Below are 17,168 nucleotides of genomic sequence, written 5' to 3' on the forward strand. Positions count from 1 at the left end.
GGGCTAACAGAAAATATATAATTTGTGGTGTCTAAAAGTGAAATTTATTGTGAAAAAGTGAGTTTAAAATAAGTATCATCTAACGTGTGACAAGAACAACGTGTAACTTTATTGCTTTTCTAAAAATATCTTTACTTTTAGTAAACACGACTAATTTAATTCAAGGACATGGAGGCGAATGACCGTAAATAGTCTTAAGAATATTCGGGACTGATTAAACTCAGGTCATAGGTGGGAGAAATGACCTACAGAACACTATATTCTAAGAAATCGTTACTTTCATGTCAAAAAACCACTTTTTAATGAACTGTTGACCATTCAGCTAATTTGGATTTTTGTGTTACAGGTAAACCACTGTACAACACTGCTATGGTTTTATTGTCAAGCGATGGCAAGGGATTATCAGTCTTTGCGCCAAAGGGCTTGACAATAAACCAGAATGAACATGTAGTTGTCTGTGACCATGGACCTGATGACCAGCCTGGCAGTGTGAAGACAGTAACAGCAGACACTGCACAGATTCTAACATCTGTCACAGTTCATGGCTTACCAAAGATATTTACACCACAAGACACAGCAATGGCAGACAATGGTGACTATTACACAGCTGATGTAGACAACAAATGCATTGTAGTGAGTGATGCAAAGAGTAGAGTGAAAAAAGAAATAGCAATGGGTAAACTGGAACATCCCACTGGTGTATTTGTTGACAAAGACAGAAATGTTTTCATAGCAGACTATAATGCACAATGTGTAATCAAATGTAATGGAATGGGGATATTATTTCAAGTCGAGATCTCAGTCAGCCCTTCTCTTTGACCATAATAGCAAAAATCAACTCATCGTGTCATGTCAGGGTGATGAAAATTGTATCTATGTTTTGGACAGTAATCTTGAAATATTGAATAATTTTGGAAGTGATCACTTAGATTACCCATGGGGAGTTACAGTTGACAATGCAGACAATATCTATGTGGCAGATAATTGGAAGATAGTGAAATTTGATAGACAGGGTGAATACCGGAAACTGTTACTGTAGATGGAATCCCCTATTACATTGCAGTGTTTACAGACGGTAGAATAGTTTATTCAGATGACAGTGGCACTGTCAAGGTCATTTACAAGAAAAGAATCTGAGAAGACAGTAAATTCAAAAACTGCAGCTAAAACTGTACAACCTACAAACACATCATCACCAAAATGACACAATTGTCCTCATTCCTCATCGAAACGATATTGTTCAAAAAAAGGTTTGGGTTAGAATTTCGCGATTGATGTCAGGAAATTATTCCAAGTGAAAATGAAGCCCTTGTAGGAAGTTGCTGATTTTTAAGAGTGAATTACTTTGTAAAATGTTAAGAAATTGTAATCCAGTTTGTTTTGCTGTAATTATTTGTCATTACCAATGTAAATTATTCAATTTTCCCAAGAAAAGGTTCACATTTTCTGGGCAAAGTTCGGGTTAGAATATCTTATCTTTATGTACGAAATTCAAAAATGTTGGAATTAAAGTCATTGGTTGACATTTTGTTTAATATTTATTTTGAAAATGTAAAGAAATTATATTATACTTTGTATTGAAGCAATTGATTGACTTGAAGAGTTTCAATAATTTTTATGTAAAATATTTAACATTTATGGATCATATTTGGAGAAGAATTTCTTTTCTTGATGTAAGAAAATTAAAATCATCTAAATGAAACTAAGCTTAAAATTCTGTATAGCTTTCTAAGTCAACATTTTGTAAATTATTATTCAGTTAGTGTTGATGCCACAGAAATTACAAACAATTCACTTGTCTGAGAAATCAAGATTGGTGATATTTTCATATTTTTAGAGTATGTAATCAATAGTTCTGTACAACAGTGCAATAGTTGTTTTATTCACTGTAAAATATTCATCAAAGCATCGCTGTGAAATCTTCTCATATATGTTTCGATTTCAGAAAGAAACTCATCAGATCTTTTCTTCACAATGTACAACTCCTGTGGTATCATCTTGGTCAGGATAATTTTTTCCAATTGCTTGTAAAACGTCAAATTTATAACATTCCATGACTACATCCACAGATGACTTCTGCTGGCAATCCGTCAGATGTTGTTTTGACTTTAGGCTAACACTTCAATTATTTAGTAGCTTCCACCATAGACAAAGTAGTCGTGAGAAATCTCTCCGTTCTAATTTGCATATTTTGTGAAACCATTGATGTAATATTACTGATGAAGAAACTGGTAATGGATTTGAGGACGTTTATAATTGTTTCAGGTTTTTGATAATTTTCTCTTTTTTATGAGATGTACAACGGACTTACTGACATTACTGTAAAACTTTATGCCAGTAAATTGGCCCATGATAGGTGGCGCTCTTGCAATTTCTTCTGTCAGGCTGGTCAGGTGGTTTTATATTAGCTTTTGGGCTAAAGTGCACTTAACTTATTACAGCTAGCTATGTTCATTGTTTTGAACACAGTATATGCATTCGATATTAAAATTCACTGATACATTCAAGAACTAACATTTGTTATTACGTGTGTACCCGATACCCTAAAAAAATTTTTTATACCTGAATTTTGCTGTATATGAATATTTAGGTGGTTTTTGATGTACTATTTAATTTCTCAGCCGTTATTCGTATATGTAATGCCATTTTGACAGTATTTCTGGTCAATCTATTATAGATATAGATATTTGCAGACGATGGTGTTTTGTATGATTAGTTTAATCAACTAAAAAAAGTATTCAGAAATGTCCAAATATAACTATTCTGTCAAACAAATGTTCTATATCAGAATATTGTAATTTTTTGACTTGCATGTATTTTCTTTGCTGTTTGTAAATGATTTGGTGAACTGTTATCAATCGTGTTAAGACATATTCTTAATCATGCTATACTATGTTTTCACCGATATCTGTTAGTCATTGGTAATGCCTCACAAGTCAAACGCAATTTTCTATTCGCAGTATTACTCGTGACTTCAGAATTTGGTTAGGTACTTAATTTGAAAACTTAACAACAGTCAGCTGTTTACAATAGTCAGATATTTCAGAGCTATATCTCCTTGATTATGATGTGCTATTATATCTGCATGGAATTGAACTCCTTACTATGCTTCTGTAAGAACAGTACGTCATATATTAGATATTCAGATCAGCGATCGATACTCATAGAAACATTTTAGTTTCTGTCAGTATCGATTGTTATCTGATTATTCTTCCTGTTTAGAGGTTCATGTTCATGTGTTAGCGTTGTTTTACCCAATTTGTACATTTTAGCGTTTTGAAAATGCTATTTTATATACACTCGCAAGATTTCTATTGTAAAGTCTGCTAGTAGCGCATGCAGATTAGTTTATTGTATTCCAATGAAGTAACAAAAGATTGAAGCAAAATCAATTTGTGGCAATGTTCCTGTGGTTTTGTATTTATCGTGATAAATGTTATATAGGTGACCGAATTTTATACCACAACACTGACAGAAGAAAGGTCTAGATTACTTCGCCCTTTAAAGCCAGATTGTATGTCTTCCCAATAGAAAAATGTATGTATGTATGTATGTATGTATGTATGTATGTATGTATGTATGTATGTATGTATGTATGTATGTATGTATGTATGTATGTATGTATGTATCTTTAAGCTTATATGAAAGTTGACCACTGGTGCAAGCACACGTGTGTTTTCAAGGTCTAGTTCTTGCATTAGCACGTTATCATTTTCTTTGTTTTCAGACCAAGAGTTTCACTAGCGATATTCTTAATCAACAATAAACTTGCGAGAGACTATAGAACTTGGACCTCGTAGAAACAATGCCGCAAGGGGGGACTGGTCACTTGTGTGTGAACATATGTCAATACACAGTCCTTACACACAGTTGAGGGACTTGGCCAACAATAATAAAGCACAAATGTGTGTTTGTTTGATTGATTGGGTTTTTTTTGGTCCATTTGTTTATTTGTGAGTTTGGCCATTATTTGTTTATTCTGTAAACATGTACATTAGGTTCACAAACCACAGTCAACGCGATTTAGATATATCTGAATGTCTTACTAGTGTCGATCTATTCATTAGATGCAACATTGTCAGTCGTTACTCACAGCTCCGCGTTACAGTAAGCTTGTCTGTACATCCAAATCCTTTATCATGTTTTTGGCAGTCCGGTATTGTGTGTTAGTTTATCAATCAAAATAAACAATCAAAGTTGATGTAAAATAGGACCACTGCAAACGAAAAGAGTCGCGATAGAAGATATTCAAAATGTCTAGTGGAAGAGTTGGATAGAGCTTTATGATATAGGCTGACGAATCCCGTGTAAACAATAGTATTGCAACACATGAATAAATATCAATTAAGAGAATCTTCTTATATATCCATGTTTAGTACTCGCAGTACTCATCATCGAATTCCTGGAACCCACAAAGACCTAAGATAAAACAAACTTGACTTGTATTCCAGCACGTGAATAATGAGTAAATGTATTATCATTATCGCATTTGACGTTTGCAAAATTGAAATATTGATTATCAGTTTTATATGTCAGCGGTCACATCCAAACCAACAGGTTTGAAAGAGCAGACGCTAAACCTTGTCGCGTTTTACGGAATATCGTAACGCTATCAGCCAAGATTGACTTACCAGTTGAAATGCGAGGTGATGAGCGAGGTGTCAAAGTCAAAATCGACTTGTCACAACGTCGTCCAGTGTCTTAAGGTCTATGACGTCTAAGGTGAAATGCAAATTAGTGCAGACGTTATAATTGGTCAGAGATCAAACAGAGACAGTCGCGTTTAACTCAAGTCATCTGCTCAATCAAAAACTCTATTTTCCCCCACAGTGTTAACACAGTGATGGCGGCCATTTTGAATTTCAAATATCGAGAAATCTTAGGTAATTTGTCTCTCCAGTACCAAATTTTACACGGTGACCCCTACTTTGTATTCTTGATTTGCAAGGAGAATGGTCGAATGGTTCATCGAGGAAAGTTTGGGCAAAGGGTTAAAATCTGTAACTGTCAAGGCGCATACTACCTTAAAGGAGTCAAACTGAATACGCGTCTTGAGAGTCTTCGTCTGGTGAGGGACTCCTACCGTCGTAGATTTTCAGATTCTACAAGTGGTTTCAACATCCTTTGAGTAAATGAAAATATTCATCGTCTTATATTTGTGAAATCGAAAGTTATTTTTTCCCGATTGAGTTAACGCAGAGATGGCGGCTATTCTTAATTTCAAATATTGGCTAACCTATGTATCATTTTGTATGATGTCGGTTATTTCATAGATTAAAAAGCGCGACCTGCTAGGTCGAGACGCAAAATAATATCCCTCTGCTACGTGTGCGATACTATAACAGAACACCATGACCATGAGGTTCTGTTATTATTACATATGTTTTATCTTTTATTAGCATCATTAATTGAGAGAATCGAAGATTAGTCGCGCGTACTACTTGTCTATCAAAGCTTCAGCTCGACCCTGCGAAGTTATAAAACATTGATACCATTGCAATGAGGCATCGAATCAGCTTTCACTTTCCATTGATCATCGGTGCCACACCCTCTATTTTGATTGGCTCAACTTTGTTTACTTTTTTTATCAAGGATGACGTCAGAGAGCTCGAACTCTGCTTGTGATCGCAAACACATACGTACGTAGCAACTTGCCATAGATAGTCAAACGAAGAGAACTTTGAAAATGGAACGCTTTTGAGCTTGAAATTCTTCTAACTGATCGATACAAATAACAGTTCAACGATTTTTATGGAAATTTTAAGAGTAAGTTACGGCAAACGTAACTTGTCGAACGATCAAATTTCAGTGTTCACCGTGGCACACAAGCGCTCAATGTTTAGCATGTAAGTCACACAAGCACAGAGTAAATTTAAACTTCACATCAAAAATGACTTTCTTAATATTCTTAAGGATTGAAAACAGGGAGAAAACTAGTGGCAAAACGTCTCTGAAAATATTAACTGTATAATTGGCTCCGCTGCGCCCACAGTTACGTGCGGTTCTATACATGATAACCGACGTGGCCACATGGCCACGGCGGCCACCGTGTATCGAACCACACGTAACTGTGGCTACGCCGACATCGCCCATTGCGAATGCTTTTACTTCGCTGACGACAAACTGCTCTCCGGATAATAAAATCATCCTCACACTACGATAAGTACTGACACTTTTCTTTTTCGTAGTTTTTTATCGGTAATATCATCCACTTTACAAAAAAAAATACTTCTGGGTCGAAAATGTTAAATACAAATTAACATAAAGGAATGGCATAATGTTTTTGGTATTGCACTGCAGTGCAAATACCGAGAGTACGTGCGCGCTTCGATGCAAGTAAACTGTGGTACATATGTAATAAAGCACAGTTTTCACCTAAATTAATTTTCAACAATGTAAATACTTGATAATACAACTCGAGCAGGGGGTTCATGAGAGGGTAGTTGATATTTATTAAAAAAAAAAATAAAACAAGGTACAACGTTAGCGGTAAAATGTTGTTTTTCAAATTTGTGCCTCAAAGGTTTTGTTTATTCTTTCATGTGTTATTTATTTTATGAAATCGAACAAAATCAGCTTTGCCAAGGCCTATGTGTCAACAACCTGGTCACAGCATATACTATATTCATAGGTAGAGTCGCCAATGTAAAACGCTCCATTTTCAGATAGGCATACCTAAACTTCATGTCAAATGACTTCAAAGAACTGGGACGTGATTGTGAACGATGCTGTATCAAAAAATTGAAAACCGACGAATATCCAGTACAGGATTGCAGTTGCTACTTTCAGTTGATTCACTTGCAAAGGTCTTATCACTGTTGCTGATCTAGCAGGACTGTCTCTGGCGACTTCTTTACAGCGCGCTTTCGACGCCTTGTTTCTCTACTGTACTTGTGAGTGTTTAACAAACGTCGCCAGTGTACCAGGTTACAACCTGCAGTGATATGCACGCCGAAACTGGAGATAAGTATTTCAGTTTCTCGGTCTTGTCAATGTGAGCGCATCGTGCAACATAAGGAGCGGTCATATTGTTGCAGAGATTGTCATGTGTAATTCCTTTTGAGAAACCCAACAAGAAAAGAGCCATTTTAATAACAATTTTATTCATATTGTAATGTTGCAACTCAAGTATAGATTATTCATCGGAGGACAATCTACCGACTTCGGTGCACATCGTTCGCAGACACTATACATGAATAATGAATTAATAAGCAAGGTGTAGTCAGGTCAGCATAGAAATTGTATATTTCGTAGTATTTATAAAGAAAGACCTTTATATTAAAATAAATTGTGTATCTGACGTCAATAGATCATTGTCCTTCCATTAGCGTTTGATAATGACACACAGACATATTAAACTTTTTACAGAAAGTGTGTTCTAGACACAATTGTGAGATGACCGTGCGTCGGTGACCCTGAACAACTACAACTGCACAACCTCATGGCGCCACACTAAAACATTAAAAGGACGTGCTTACTTCACTCTTGAAAGCAGTTTTGTATTACAAATAAAAATGTGGGTCTATGAATGTGCTAAATATATTATCTGCCAGAAGTTATCTCTCGTCATTGATGACGTCACATGAGTGAGTAATTTTGAGAGATTATGTAAATTGCGTATGTATGTATGTATGTATATATGTATGTATGTATGTATGTATATATGTATGTATGTATGTATGTATGTATGTATGTGTACGTATTCTCTGTCTTTCGAATTTAATCTGAAGACCAGAAAACAAACTTTCTACCCCCTTCTTAATCCCCCGCGCTTGCAATATTGGATGTGAATGGCTAGTTAGCACTGTATTGATGATTTTTACATCCAAAAATGAATCCATCATGAAGGTAGGGTCGTTAAGTATATTGCCTATGCAGTTTCTGATCTGACGTTCAAATGTCTGTCTTTGCATTGTAACGTACACACTGATCTCTGCCGAATAAACTCAGCGTCCATCGGTTACCAATCGCACAGTGCCATCACTTTGTTTCGTAACACTTTTCATTTGCTGCCTTCTTATAGTCTGGAGTGTCGGAACACGCCTTTTTGACGTCTATGAAAACCTGGAATGCAAGGAATGGCAAACGTTGATGATAATGCCTCTGGTTTGCCATACTCCTACTACTGAGGGACAAAACCATGAACAGTTTCCTATTTGCAAATTAATAAAAAAACAGTTGTTAAATTGCTATCAAATTATAATGTACTAGAGACCAGTAACATCAACCAGTGATCTCCCTTGTAGGATAAAACTGCCTTTACTCAAATCGGAAAAGCCATAAAGAACGGGACGATTGCTCGACACAAGTGAACCGCTCATATTTAGCAGTGAAAAAAAAAAACATTTACCTCGCTGCTTTTAGCCATGCCTTCAAGTTCAATGACGAGTTTGGAAAAGGACGGTCGCTCGGTTTTGTTTTCCGACCAGCACCTCGTCATGACAGAGTACCTGTCGGTGAAGGTAAGGTCAATGTCATGAAAATTTCAATGTCTGGTTATCGCTCTTTCGCTGATATGAGACCACATTTTCGAAATATTTATGTCCATGGCCATATGTGCAAAACACAATCTGTGTGCCTTATCAAATTACATTGGGTATTTACGTGGCAATTGCCTGCATTTGACCGCAAAAAAACATAGGTTCCAGTTCAGCAAAAGTGAGGAATTCCTCATGGAGTTTCAGTTCAGTAACGTTCGTTTAAGAAAATATTAAATCAGTACAAAAACATATAGACCGGTTTTTCACATTCACAGTTATTTAATGATTTAGTGCCAGTGATTTATCAACAAAATTTCAAATTGGCTTCTGTTTTTTGTAGCTTTCACTGTGTGATTATACATCACGAGAACTGCCACTTTTCATCTATGCAAGGCTAATCCATTCAAGTGTTTATAACTTATTGTAGTGAATATTATATTCACACTGCAATAAACTATTGTCTGTTCACCAGCCCAACAAAGGCGTACAGTACATTAGATAGAGGTAGCTTTGTTTGTCATGACTTACAGTTTAGCGTCACAGTAAGCTGGTCTCTTCATTCGAAATCCCTTTGAAATGAACTCCCTCACTTTGGTCACGGTTTTGGCAGTAGGGTACGGTGTCTTACCTTATTTCAATCGTAAAAACAAAAAAAAAATATTCAAAGTTGATGGATAATTGAACATCAAAAGGGAAAACAGCCGCGATACAAGAAGACGTTTGACAACGTTTCCGTGTGCCCGAGGTCGCTAGCAGGATAACATATATGGAAGACCGGATAACGCAAGGCAAGTTGAAATGTTTGGTTGGTACTTTTGCAAGCTACACTTACCTTACGTAGTGATCTCCCACAGTACGACACCAAAGGACCAGACGTCGCTCATTGTTGAATATTCCCCTGAACTGACCGTTTCCGGTGAAAACCAACGTATCGGCTGGCGGGTGTGATGCTAAAAACAAACGAGAAACAAAATTTAAAAATCTCTATCTAATTAAGTTGTGTTACTTTTCTATGATGGTAAATTAAACTAATCTTCTTTAGTTTTCTTACTAATAGAGTGGTAGATGTTGCCTTTTTCTTCCTAACATTCGCTATGATAGAACTGAACTCCGCATTTCATGGGCGGGGTTTCGGAAAGTATGCAACAAAACAAATTTATCAACGCCTTTCTTTTGATTGCAGTAGAGTAAAACAAAGGAAAATATCACAGAATGTAATGTTACCTCTTTAACTCTGATCGCTTCGATTTCCACATCACCTCTGAGACCAATATTTGATAACTTACAAGTTCGCCGGTCTTTTGATAGAAGAACTGTTTTTGCAGCAAGTTCGCCGTGCACAAACTGTATCAATGTCAAATGGAAAGGAATGTAAACTAAATATGCTCGATGCATTTCACAAAACTAGAAAAATCGACACGAGACAAACACCAATTACAATGTAATACTCATAAATAGCTGATCCCTCGTTGTTTTATTTGATTGCCTGTTCTGTGCCGTGAACATTTTCTAAAGTGGCATTCATATCAGTACCTATAACAAAAAAAACTCCCCAAAAACAACAACAGATATAACAAAACAAAACAAAACAAAACACAACAACAACAACATATATAAATGCCCTTCGGCTTTATCTATCAACACCTTTATTGACATTGGATGTGATGTTGTTGTTGTTTACCATGATGCACAACACTTTCGTTATGGTTTAAGATTCAGCTGTGCAAATTAAATTCTTACTGAATGAATGAATGGAATTATACTACTAATGAAAGCAACGCTGATAGCAGTTTACAAGAGATATGCCACAGAATAGCGCCCTCACCGACTTCGAGGCTAGGTACTGCATTCCTGCGGCAATCTGCTTTCCCATAGAGACAAGATCCTTACTCTTGAGAACCAACTTCAGTCGAGCTGCGTTCGCGTAGTCGCTCGTCTTATCTCGTCGATAATCTCGAAGGTACTTCAACAGGTTCCCTTGACCCATGAACTCCATGATGACGTAAACGGGTTCTGGAATGACGTTGTTAACACATGAATTTTCAATTCTTATGTATACTCGGATCTTGGATAATCAAACTGAGAGCAAGGAAAGCGGACGTCATTGCACTCAGGGGAACGCGGATTACGACAAGGAAACTGCTCACTCACCTTTCAGATTTTTAAAAAAATGTTTGCTTTTCAAAACTTTTTATTTTCATGCTGAGAGGGGTAAAAATCATAACTCCTTTGTCGAAATTCTGCATTTAGTCGAAAACCTTTTTCTTTCTTTCTTTTTTTTTGGGGGGGGGGGAGGGGTTGAGGTAAAACGGAATTAGTTGCATTCATGTACGTGACTTCATTATCAACGGTCTCCTTACAGACTATTGATAGCAAATTTAAATCTAGCTTAAAAAGAAAGTTCGCCGTAAACCAACTTACCTTTGTCAGTGCAGCAACCGAGGAGGTGTACAATATTTCTGTGTGGTTCAATACGCTGTAGTATGTTCAACTCTACCGTCAGTCTCCTTTTATCATCATCAGAAGCACTATCTATAAAAATACAGAAGGAGAAATGCAGATGTCTACAACTGAGGGCGCTAACGCCCTGCACGTAGAATGCCAATGTAATGGCAAAGTTTGGTCTGGTCCCCTGACCCATTTCTACCTCTGGCTACGCTGCTAACGAAAATAGGGTCAGGTATGGGCTATTGTAAGCATGGCTGTCGTTGGTTAACAGTACGAGCGCAGTGACTGAGTTGAATTCATTTCCAACTTAAAGTTATCTTTGAATTTAGATTTTGTATGCCCATGGAGAAATTTTACCTCCATGGTTATCCGAACCAAGCATCCTATGTCGACATTGAATGAAAAACGTAAAAATCACTTATTTTTGTTACTTCAATACATGCAAAAGGAGTGACAGTATGTTACGTCTGAGACAAAAATCATAGACGATAATCGTCATTTCAAAACTAAATGCCATCATGCAAGTACAAAGTCGAAGACTTAAAAGTGAAGCCGTTCAAATAAATTCAACGATCGATGTTTCATCGTGTAATTTCCAAGCTTGCCACTATACAGATGTGCTGATCACATGATCTTGTCAGGCGACTGTGTCATTAATAGCCAGCCATGGTAGCCTGGGCTTAGCCCGTACCTGACTCTATTTTCGGGAGCAGCGCAGCCAGCGGTAGAAATGGGCCAGTGGACCAGACTAAGACAACATTATCTTGTCTGTAATACGGTTGCAAGCCTTGGTAAGTGGATGCTTACATTTCTTTACATTAATCATGGGTGACTAGTTAGATAGGTAGATAGATAGATAGATAGATAGATAGATAGATAGATAGATAGATAGATAGATAGATAGATAGATAGATAGATAGACAGACAGATAGATAGATAGATAGATAGATAGATAGATAGATAGATAGATAGATAGATAGATAGATAGATAGATAGATAGGAGGGATTATGGTGATTGATTAATTAATTTGCTAATCACGGAAACACATGCCGAGAGACTGGAATAATGCTGGCAAATATAGAAGACCAGAAAAAAAAAACAGATCGCCTCAGATAGACAACAAAATGATCCTAAATTATATTGGGAATATCTTACCTTTGACAGACTTCACAGCTACCACTGTCTTGCCGCTTTTGCCAGCTATTTCAGTCGCCGTGGCCCGGTTTATCTGCCCGTACGAGCCAGTGCCAATGAGTTCATGCATTTTGATATGCTGGCGTGGAAAATCGTTGGAGCGTGCTCCGAGTTTCATGTAGATGTCAGCTGTATCCGTAGCAGGCTGGCGAAGAGATGTGTACTGCGATTCTAAAGACGTGTAATTGCTTTCCTGAGGATGTGACGATACAGACAGGCTATCAGTATCATCGGCATTATTACTGAAATACTGTCCTACGCTAAGTATATAGATAGCAAAATAGTATATTCTATCAGTTTCGATTTTCCATATGCTGGGGGGGGGGGCTTTCAGTTATTACGAGGATCACAGGCGAGGGGAAATCAAGTACATGTTAAGATTAATGTGACCCCCTCTTTTTCTTGTAAGCCATGCCCCCTACGCGTACGCAACCTCGAAATATTACATTTCTTGTACACGCATGTACTGTCAGTGATCCCTCTCTAGTCAAGTTCAATTGATTACATATTTGAAATTAAAACGCATAGCAGCTAACGTCATGCGTGTGCGTATAGCCTTTATTAGTTCCACCTTAGGGTGTGTGCCAATGAACCTTACTAGTGTCAACTGTGTAATTGATAATGGGCACATTCATGTATTTCACCAACTTCATGTATTGTATAATCGTTGGGTAAGCTATTGCAATTCTCTTTAAGTGATTATTGTGGAAAGTTTTTTTCTTTTAAATCTTGTATAAACCACGGTAAAAATTTGTATCAATTACATGGTTAGCAACAGTCAAATGTGACCCTCCCCCAAGGACAGGATTGTAAAATATGAAGCTCGAACTTTTCCGGTCCATTCCCTTATAATGACTGAACATTCCCTTGGGTCAAGTTTCAGCGATAATCATGAATAGCCAGGGAGTCGATGGCACAAAGTGTAGAGAAGGTTAAGGCTTTGGTATCTGTACACAATGGTGGGATATCATTAGCTGGCATCAATTGGATCGTTTGGATGAAGTGATTGGTTTGCACGGGAGAATTGCCGTACAAGGTGATCTAAAATGGGTTTTGTTGCCATGATGAAAAAGGTACACCTATGTAACCCCGAAAGAAAACTATCTACATTTAAAATTACACTGAATAGTCACCGCCCCTTTTAAAGCTATTTAAATACATTCACCATGTGTTGTCTCATAAAACAATGAATTGAAGACTGTTACCGCAAGTTTTGTTCGAAAATTTTGCCAGGTTAACATCTGCTTACTGATGGTAGAATGGAAAAGACGTTAGTGTTTGTGGGTGTTAAATTATGAATCATATATATTTATCTGACCTTCTCTGACTCAGTAAACTCCAAATCCTGATAATGTCCTCGGTCTGCGTCGTTGTCCTGGTGGCGAATAATATAATATCACAGTTTTAAACATAGACATCAATTCTTGAGCTACCTTTCTGAAAATGGAATTCTAGTACATGTTTCACTAAAGTGAAGTAATGTTTGTTACTTTAATAATGGACATATATTACGACGACGGTGTCTCTTCTAAATGTATGCAATCCTCGGACTCTTCGTTAAAAGCGCAACAAGAGCTTAGCCAATGATTAATTAATAAACTTTCATTGTTCCTTCTCTCAGTAAGAGTGATACGTTTAATATATTTAAAAACAGTTTGAACAAATTTGAACAATTGTTTTTGAAACTTTTACAGAAAATCACAGCGAAAAAGTAAGCTTGTTCATTCTCCTCTCTCTCTCTCTCTCTCTCTCTCTCTTCTCTCTCTCTCTCTCTCTCTCTCTCTCTCTCTCTCTCTCAGACTCTCTCACACACAAACAAAGACCTACCTTTCCAATATGTTTTAATTCTGATCCTAAAGAGGTCCCTTGTTCTTCGGTTTGTTCCTACATAACAAACAAACACAGAGTTGAATAATTAATCTGATTAATACTGTAAATATAATAATTGCGACCTCAAGCTAACTTTTGCGTAGTAGACACATATCCGTGGCGGGATTGACCTTTGACCAGCATAGCGACGCACGCTACCCCACCGACAGATAGCTGCGTTTCCGCAGCTAATACACAGGTAGGATAGATACTACAATAGATGACTGGACCAACGGATCAATGAACACAAGTGTTAGCTCGGAGATAGAGAAATTGAAGGGGGGAAGATATAGAGATACCAGAGAGAGAGAGAGAGAGAGAGAGAGAGAGAGAGAGAGAGAGAGAGAGAGAGACAGAGACAGAGACAGACGGCCAGACAGACAGACAGACAGACAGACAGATTTCCAAATCAAATTTGAAATTCTTTGCTATCGTAAGAAGTACACATAAATAGACATGAAAATGCAGTTGAGTCTCCCCTTACCGGTGAATACTTTCTTCGTCTGTACCAGTAATATCCGAGAGCAAGAGCAACGCCGATAACGATAAGCAGGCCAAAAACGATCCCAGTAATTCCTGACGAATTTCAATGATTATAGAAAGGCGAAAAGTAATAATATTTCAGAATCTCGTACTGTGATGTTTACAATAAATCGTACATTAAAACCTTAGTGCTATCGAGGAAGGAATGTAAAGTGAAATATTCACTATTGGAAGAAATACAGTCAAACCTGTGTATAGTGGTCACTCAATGGACCAAGGAAAACTGACCATTATATGGAGGTGGCCTTTCTATAGAGGGGTGGTGTGGCATTACTTTCTGTGCAGGTGGTGCGCTAAGTGGTGAATTTATAACATAAGTCAGTTAAAAAACATAGAACAGCTATTAAGTTTCTGAAAGCTTGTAATGCAGAATGTAAAATCAGTAACAGTAGACTTATTTCGTGCTTGCCAGTCTGAGCATTTTTTGATAGAGGTCATTGAGAGTCAGATATATTGACCATTATATACAGGTTTTGTACCAAAATGGAGCAATTCCATGTGACCACTGACCACATAAGAGAGGTGGCTGTTCTGTAGAGGGCCTTAAACATGTAAAATGCCACGGGACTGCCACAAAAGTGACCACTATAGAGAGCTGACCGCTCTGTAAGGGTGACCACTAAGACAGGTTTGACTGTAGTAGTTTTAAAATAACGGAACAACATATTCTTAAGGTACAGTAATGTCAGATGGACAACAAATATACGTGCATAGTCTGTGAGACATTTTCCATTGATAGATGGTATTTTTTACTCTATAAAACCTTGGTTGGTACATTAGCTCTTTATCATAATTCTGGATTTTTGGGGAATATGGTTCGACGACTTTTGAAGTAGGTCGAATAAATTGCTTTGGCAGTAGCACGGAGGAGTGTTGGTTCTCCCGATCAGTGAACAGGTCATAATGCTTCAATCGTTTTAGCGATGCGAGTTATCAAACGTTATACAGATACTGTATCTCGTATTTTCGAAAATGAAAGAACGCAGTATACCTGATTGATTATCTGACAAATATACTTACGATGAAGGGGCAAAAAATATCACGATAGATCTGAAAACAACGGTACACATTTAATGATATGCATACCTCCAGCAGAAACCCCTCTTCTCCCTACCAATTTAATTTTGCACTGATCTTCAGACACATAGTTTGTAGCAGTACTGACGTAGTCTCCATAGTCTTCTTTGGTGACGAAAGCCACGATCAACTTACTCGTTGTCTCAGTCCCTTCTATCGTCTCCTCTGAGCTGGTAGTGATTTGTTGACCGTCTTTCTGCCATACGAAGGTTGGCGACGGACTTGCGGACATCACGCAGACAAGCGTTGCGTTCACACCGATGTCTGCCTCGACCTCGTCGCTGAAATGCGATCGCTGAACGGTGGGTTCGACTGAAAATAATAAACGATTTCGTATCACGGTAAAATGTAACCTTATCACTGTCGGACAAGAGCTGATTATGATTATAGATGTTATCATGACTGCGTTTTCTGTCGAGAAGAGGCGAAATTAGCTGTTTTCGCCAGTTTGCTCTGTCTGTAAACTATAGCTTGGAAAAGCCTAGCCTTCAGTTTGTCATTACAACCGTAGACGTTATTGGTGATAATCGGATAAGATTTCGAGTTAGAATCCATTGAGCTACGATAGCTTGTAAGTAACTATTTACATAATCGAAACATGCTCCTACAAAAACTTTGAAGAAGAAATGTGAAATAGTGATAGAGTATCATTCACTAGGATTATCCTTAGACCCTTGTGTTTTTCTCGGGGGTCTATGGATTATAAAATTATAAAATACATCAAAAACTAACATCAATCTCTTAGAAATGTATCTGTTTGAGCAGCTGATGCTAATTTTGGCATCCGATTTTACCTGAGCATATGTTCACAGTACACGGCCGCAATGACCGTGTTTTCCATTTATTACTTACAGTGTACATCTAGATAGGTGGTGCTTCTACCAACACCTTGGGTGTTGTCATGGAAGGTGTTTGTCGCATCGCAGGTGTAGTTTCCGGCCATGTCTCTTGTAACGTCGGTTAGTGGAAGGGTCGAACCAGGCTGCCTGTCACCGTTTAGCAAAATCCAGTGGATGTTGGCATTCGCTGGATTGCCGCTTGCCACACTACACGAGAGAGTCAAGCTCCGACCTACTACGATTTCTGCACGCTTCTCTGTGCTTACCGTTGGCGGATCTACGTGAAATCACACACATCATGTTATAATTTTTTGTGTCACGTTCCAAGTTACTCGGAGTGTCGGATCGACGGTGCGTGAAAAAATCGACCCCACTGTCTAAGAAATCGTCCTACACTATTTACAAATGCGAATACACTAAAAGCGATATACATTAACCCTTTGAGCGCCATAGTCAATTTCTGTTGCCTTTATAAAATATTCGAAGTCAATTTTTTTTTCAGATTATTGCTAAAATTTTGACAAAAAACTGTAGCCACTGAAATATGATGTCCAATTTGTCCAAAATTATCAGTAAAAAATACAGAAAAAAACAAAAAAAATTGTAAATTGTTGCACTAAAATTGTTGTGGGAAAAATTACAGCACTCAAAGGGTTAAAGTAGCTGTGATTGAATAATAAACGGTTTTCGCTCCACGTGCAAAATGTTATCCCATGG

General features: G+C 37.5%; 1 protein-coding gene across 1 annotated transcript in view; it reads right to left on the reverse strand.

Moving 5' to 3' along the window:
* LOC139128656 (uncharacterized) overlaps window positions 1–17,168 on the reverse strand; it is a 110,454-nt gene that overhangs the window by 71,447 nt on the left and 21,839 nt on the right. The window contains exons 11-19 of the mRNA XM_070694391.1: window positions 16,465–16,728; window positions 15,622–15,924; window positions 14,477–14,568; window positions 13,951–14,007; window positions 13,442–13,498; window positions 12,085–12,316; window positions 10,902–11,012; window positions 10,306–10,493; window positions 9,705–9,824 (exon numbers count right to left, since the gene is read on the reverse strand). Coding sequence (XP_070550492.1) covers window positions 9,705–9,824; window positions 10,306–10,493; window positions 10,902–11,012; window positions 12,085–12,316; window positions 13,442–13,498; window positions 13,951–14,007; window positions 14,477–14,568; window positions 15,622–15,924; window positions 16,465–16,728 — 1,424 coding nt within the window. The remainder of the gene's footprint in view (window positions 1–9,704; window positions 9,825–10,305; window positions 10,494–10,901; window positions 11,013–12,084; window positions 12,317–13,441; window positions 13,499–13,950; window positions 14,008–14,476; window positions 14,569–15,621; window positions 15,925–16,464; window positions 16,729–17,168) is intronic.

This window comes from Ptychodera flava, unplaced genomic scaffold, assembly GCF_041260155.1.
Source record: "Ptychodera flava strain L36383 unplaced genomic scaffold, AS_Pfla_20210202 Scaffold_63__1_contigs__length_709137_pilon, whole genome shotgun sequence".
Classification (NCBI taxonomy): domain Eukaryota; kingdom Metazoa; phylum Hemichordata; class Enteropneusta; family Ptychoderidae; genus Ptychodera; species Ptychodera flava.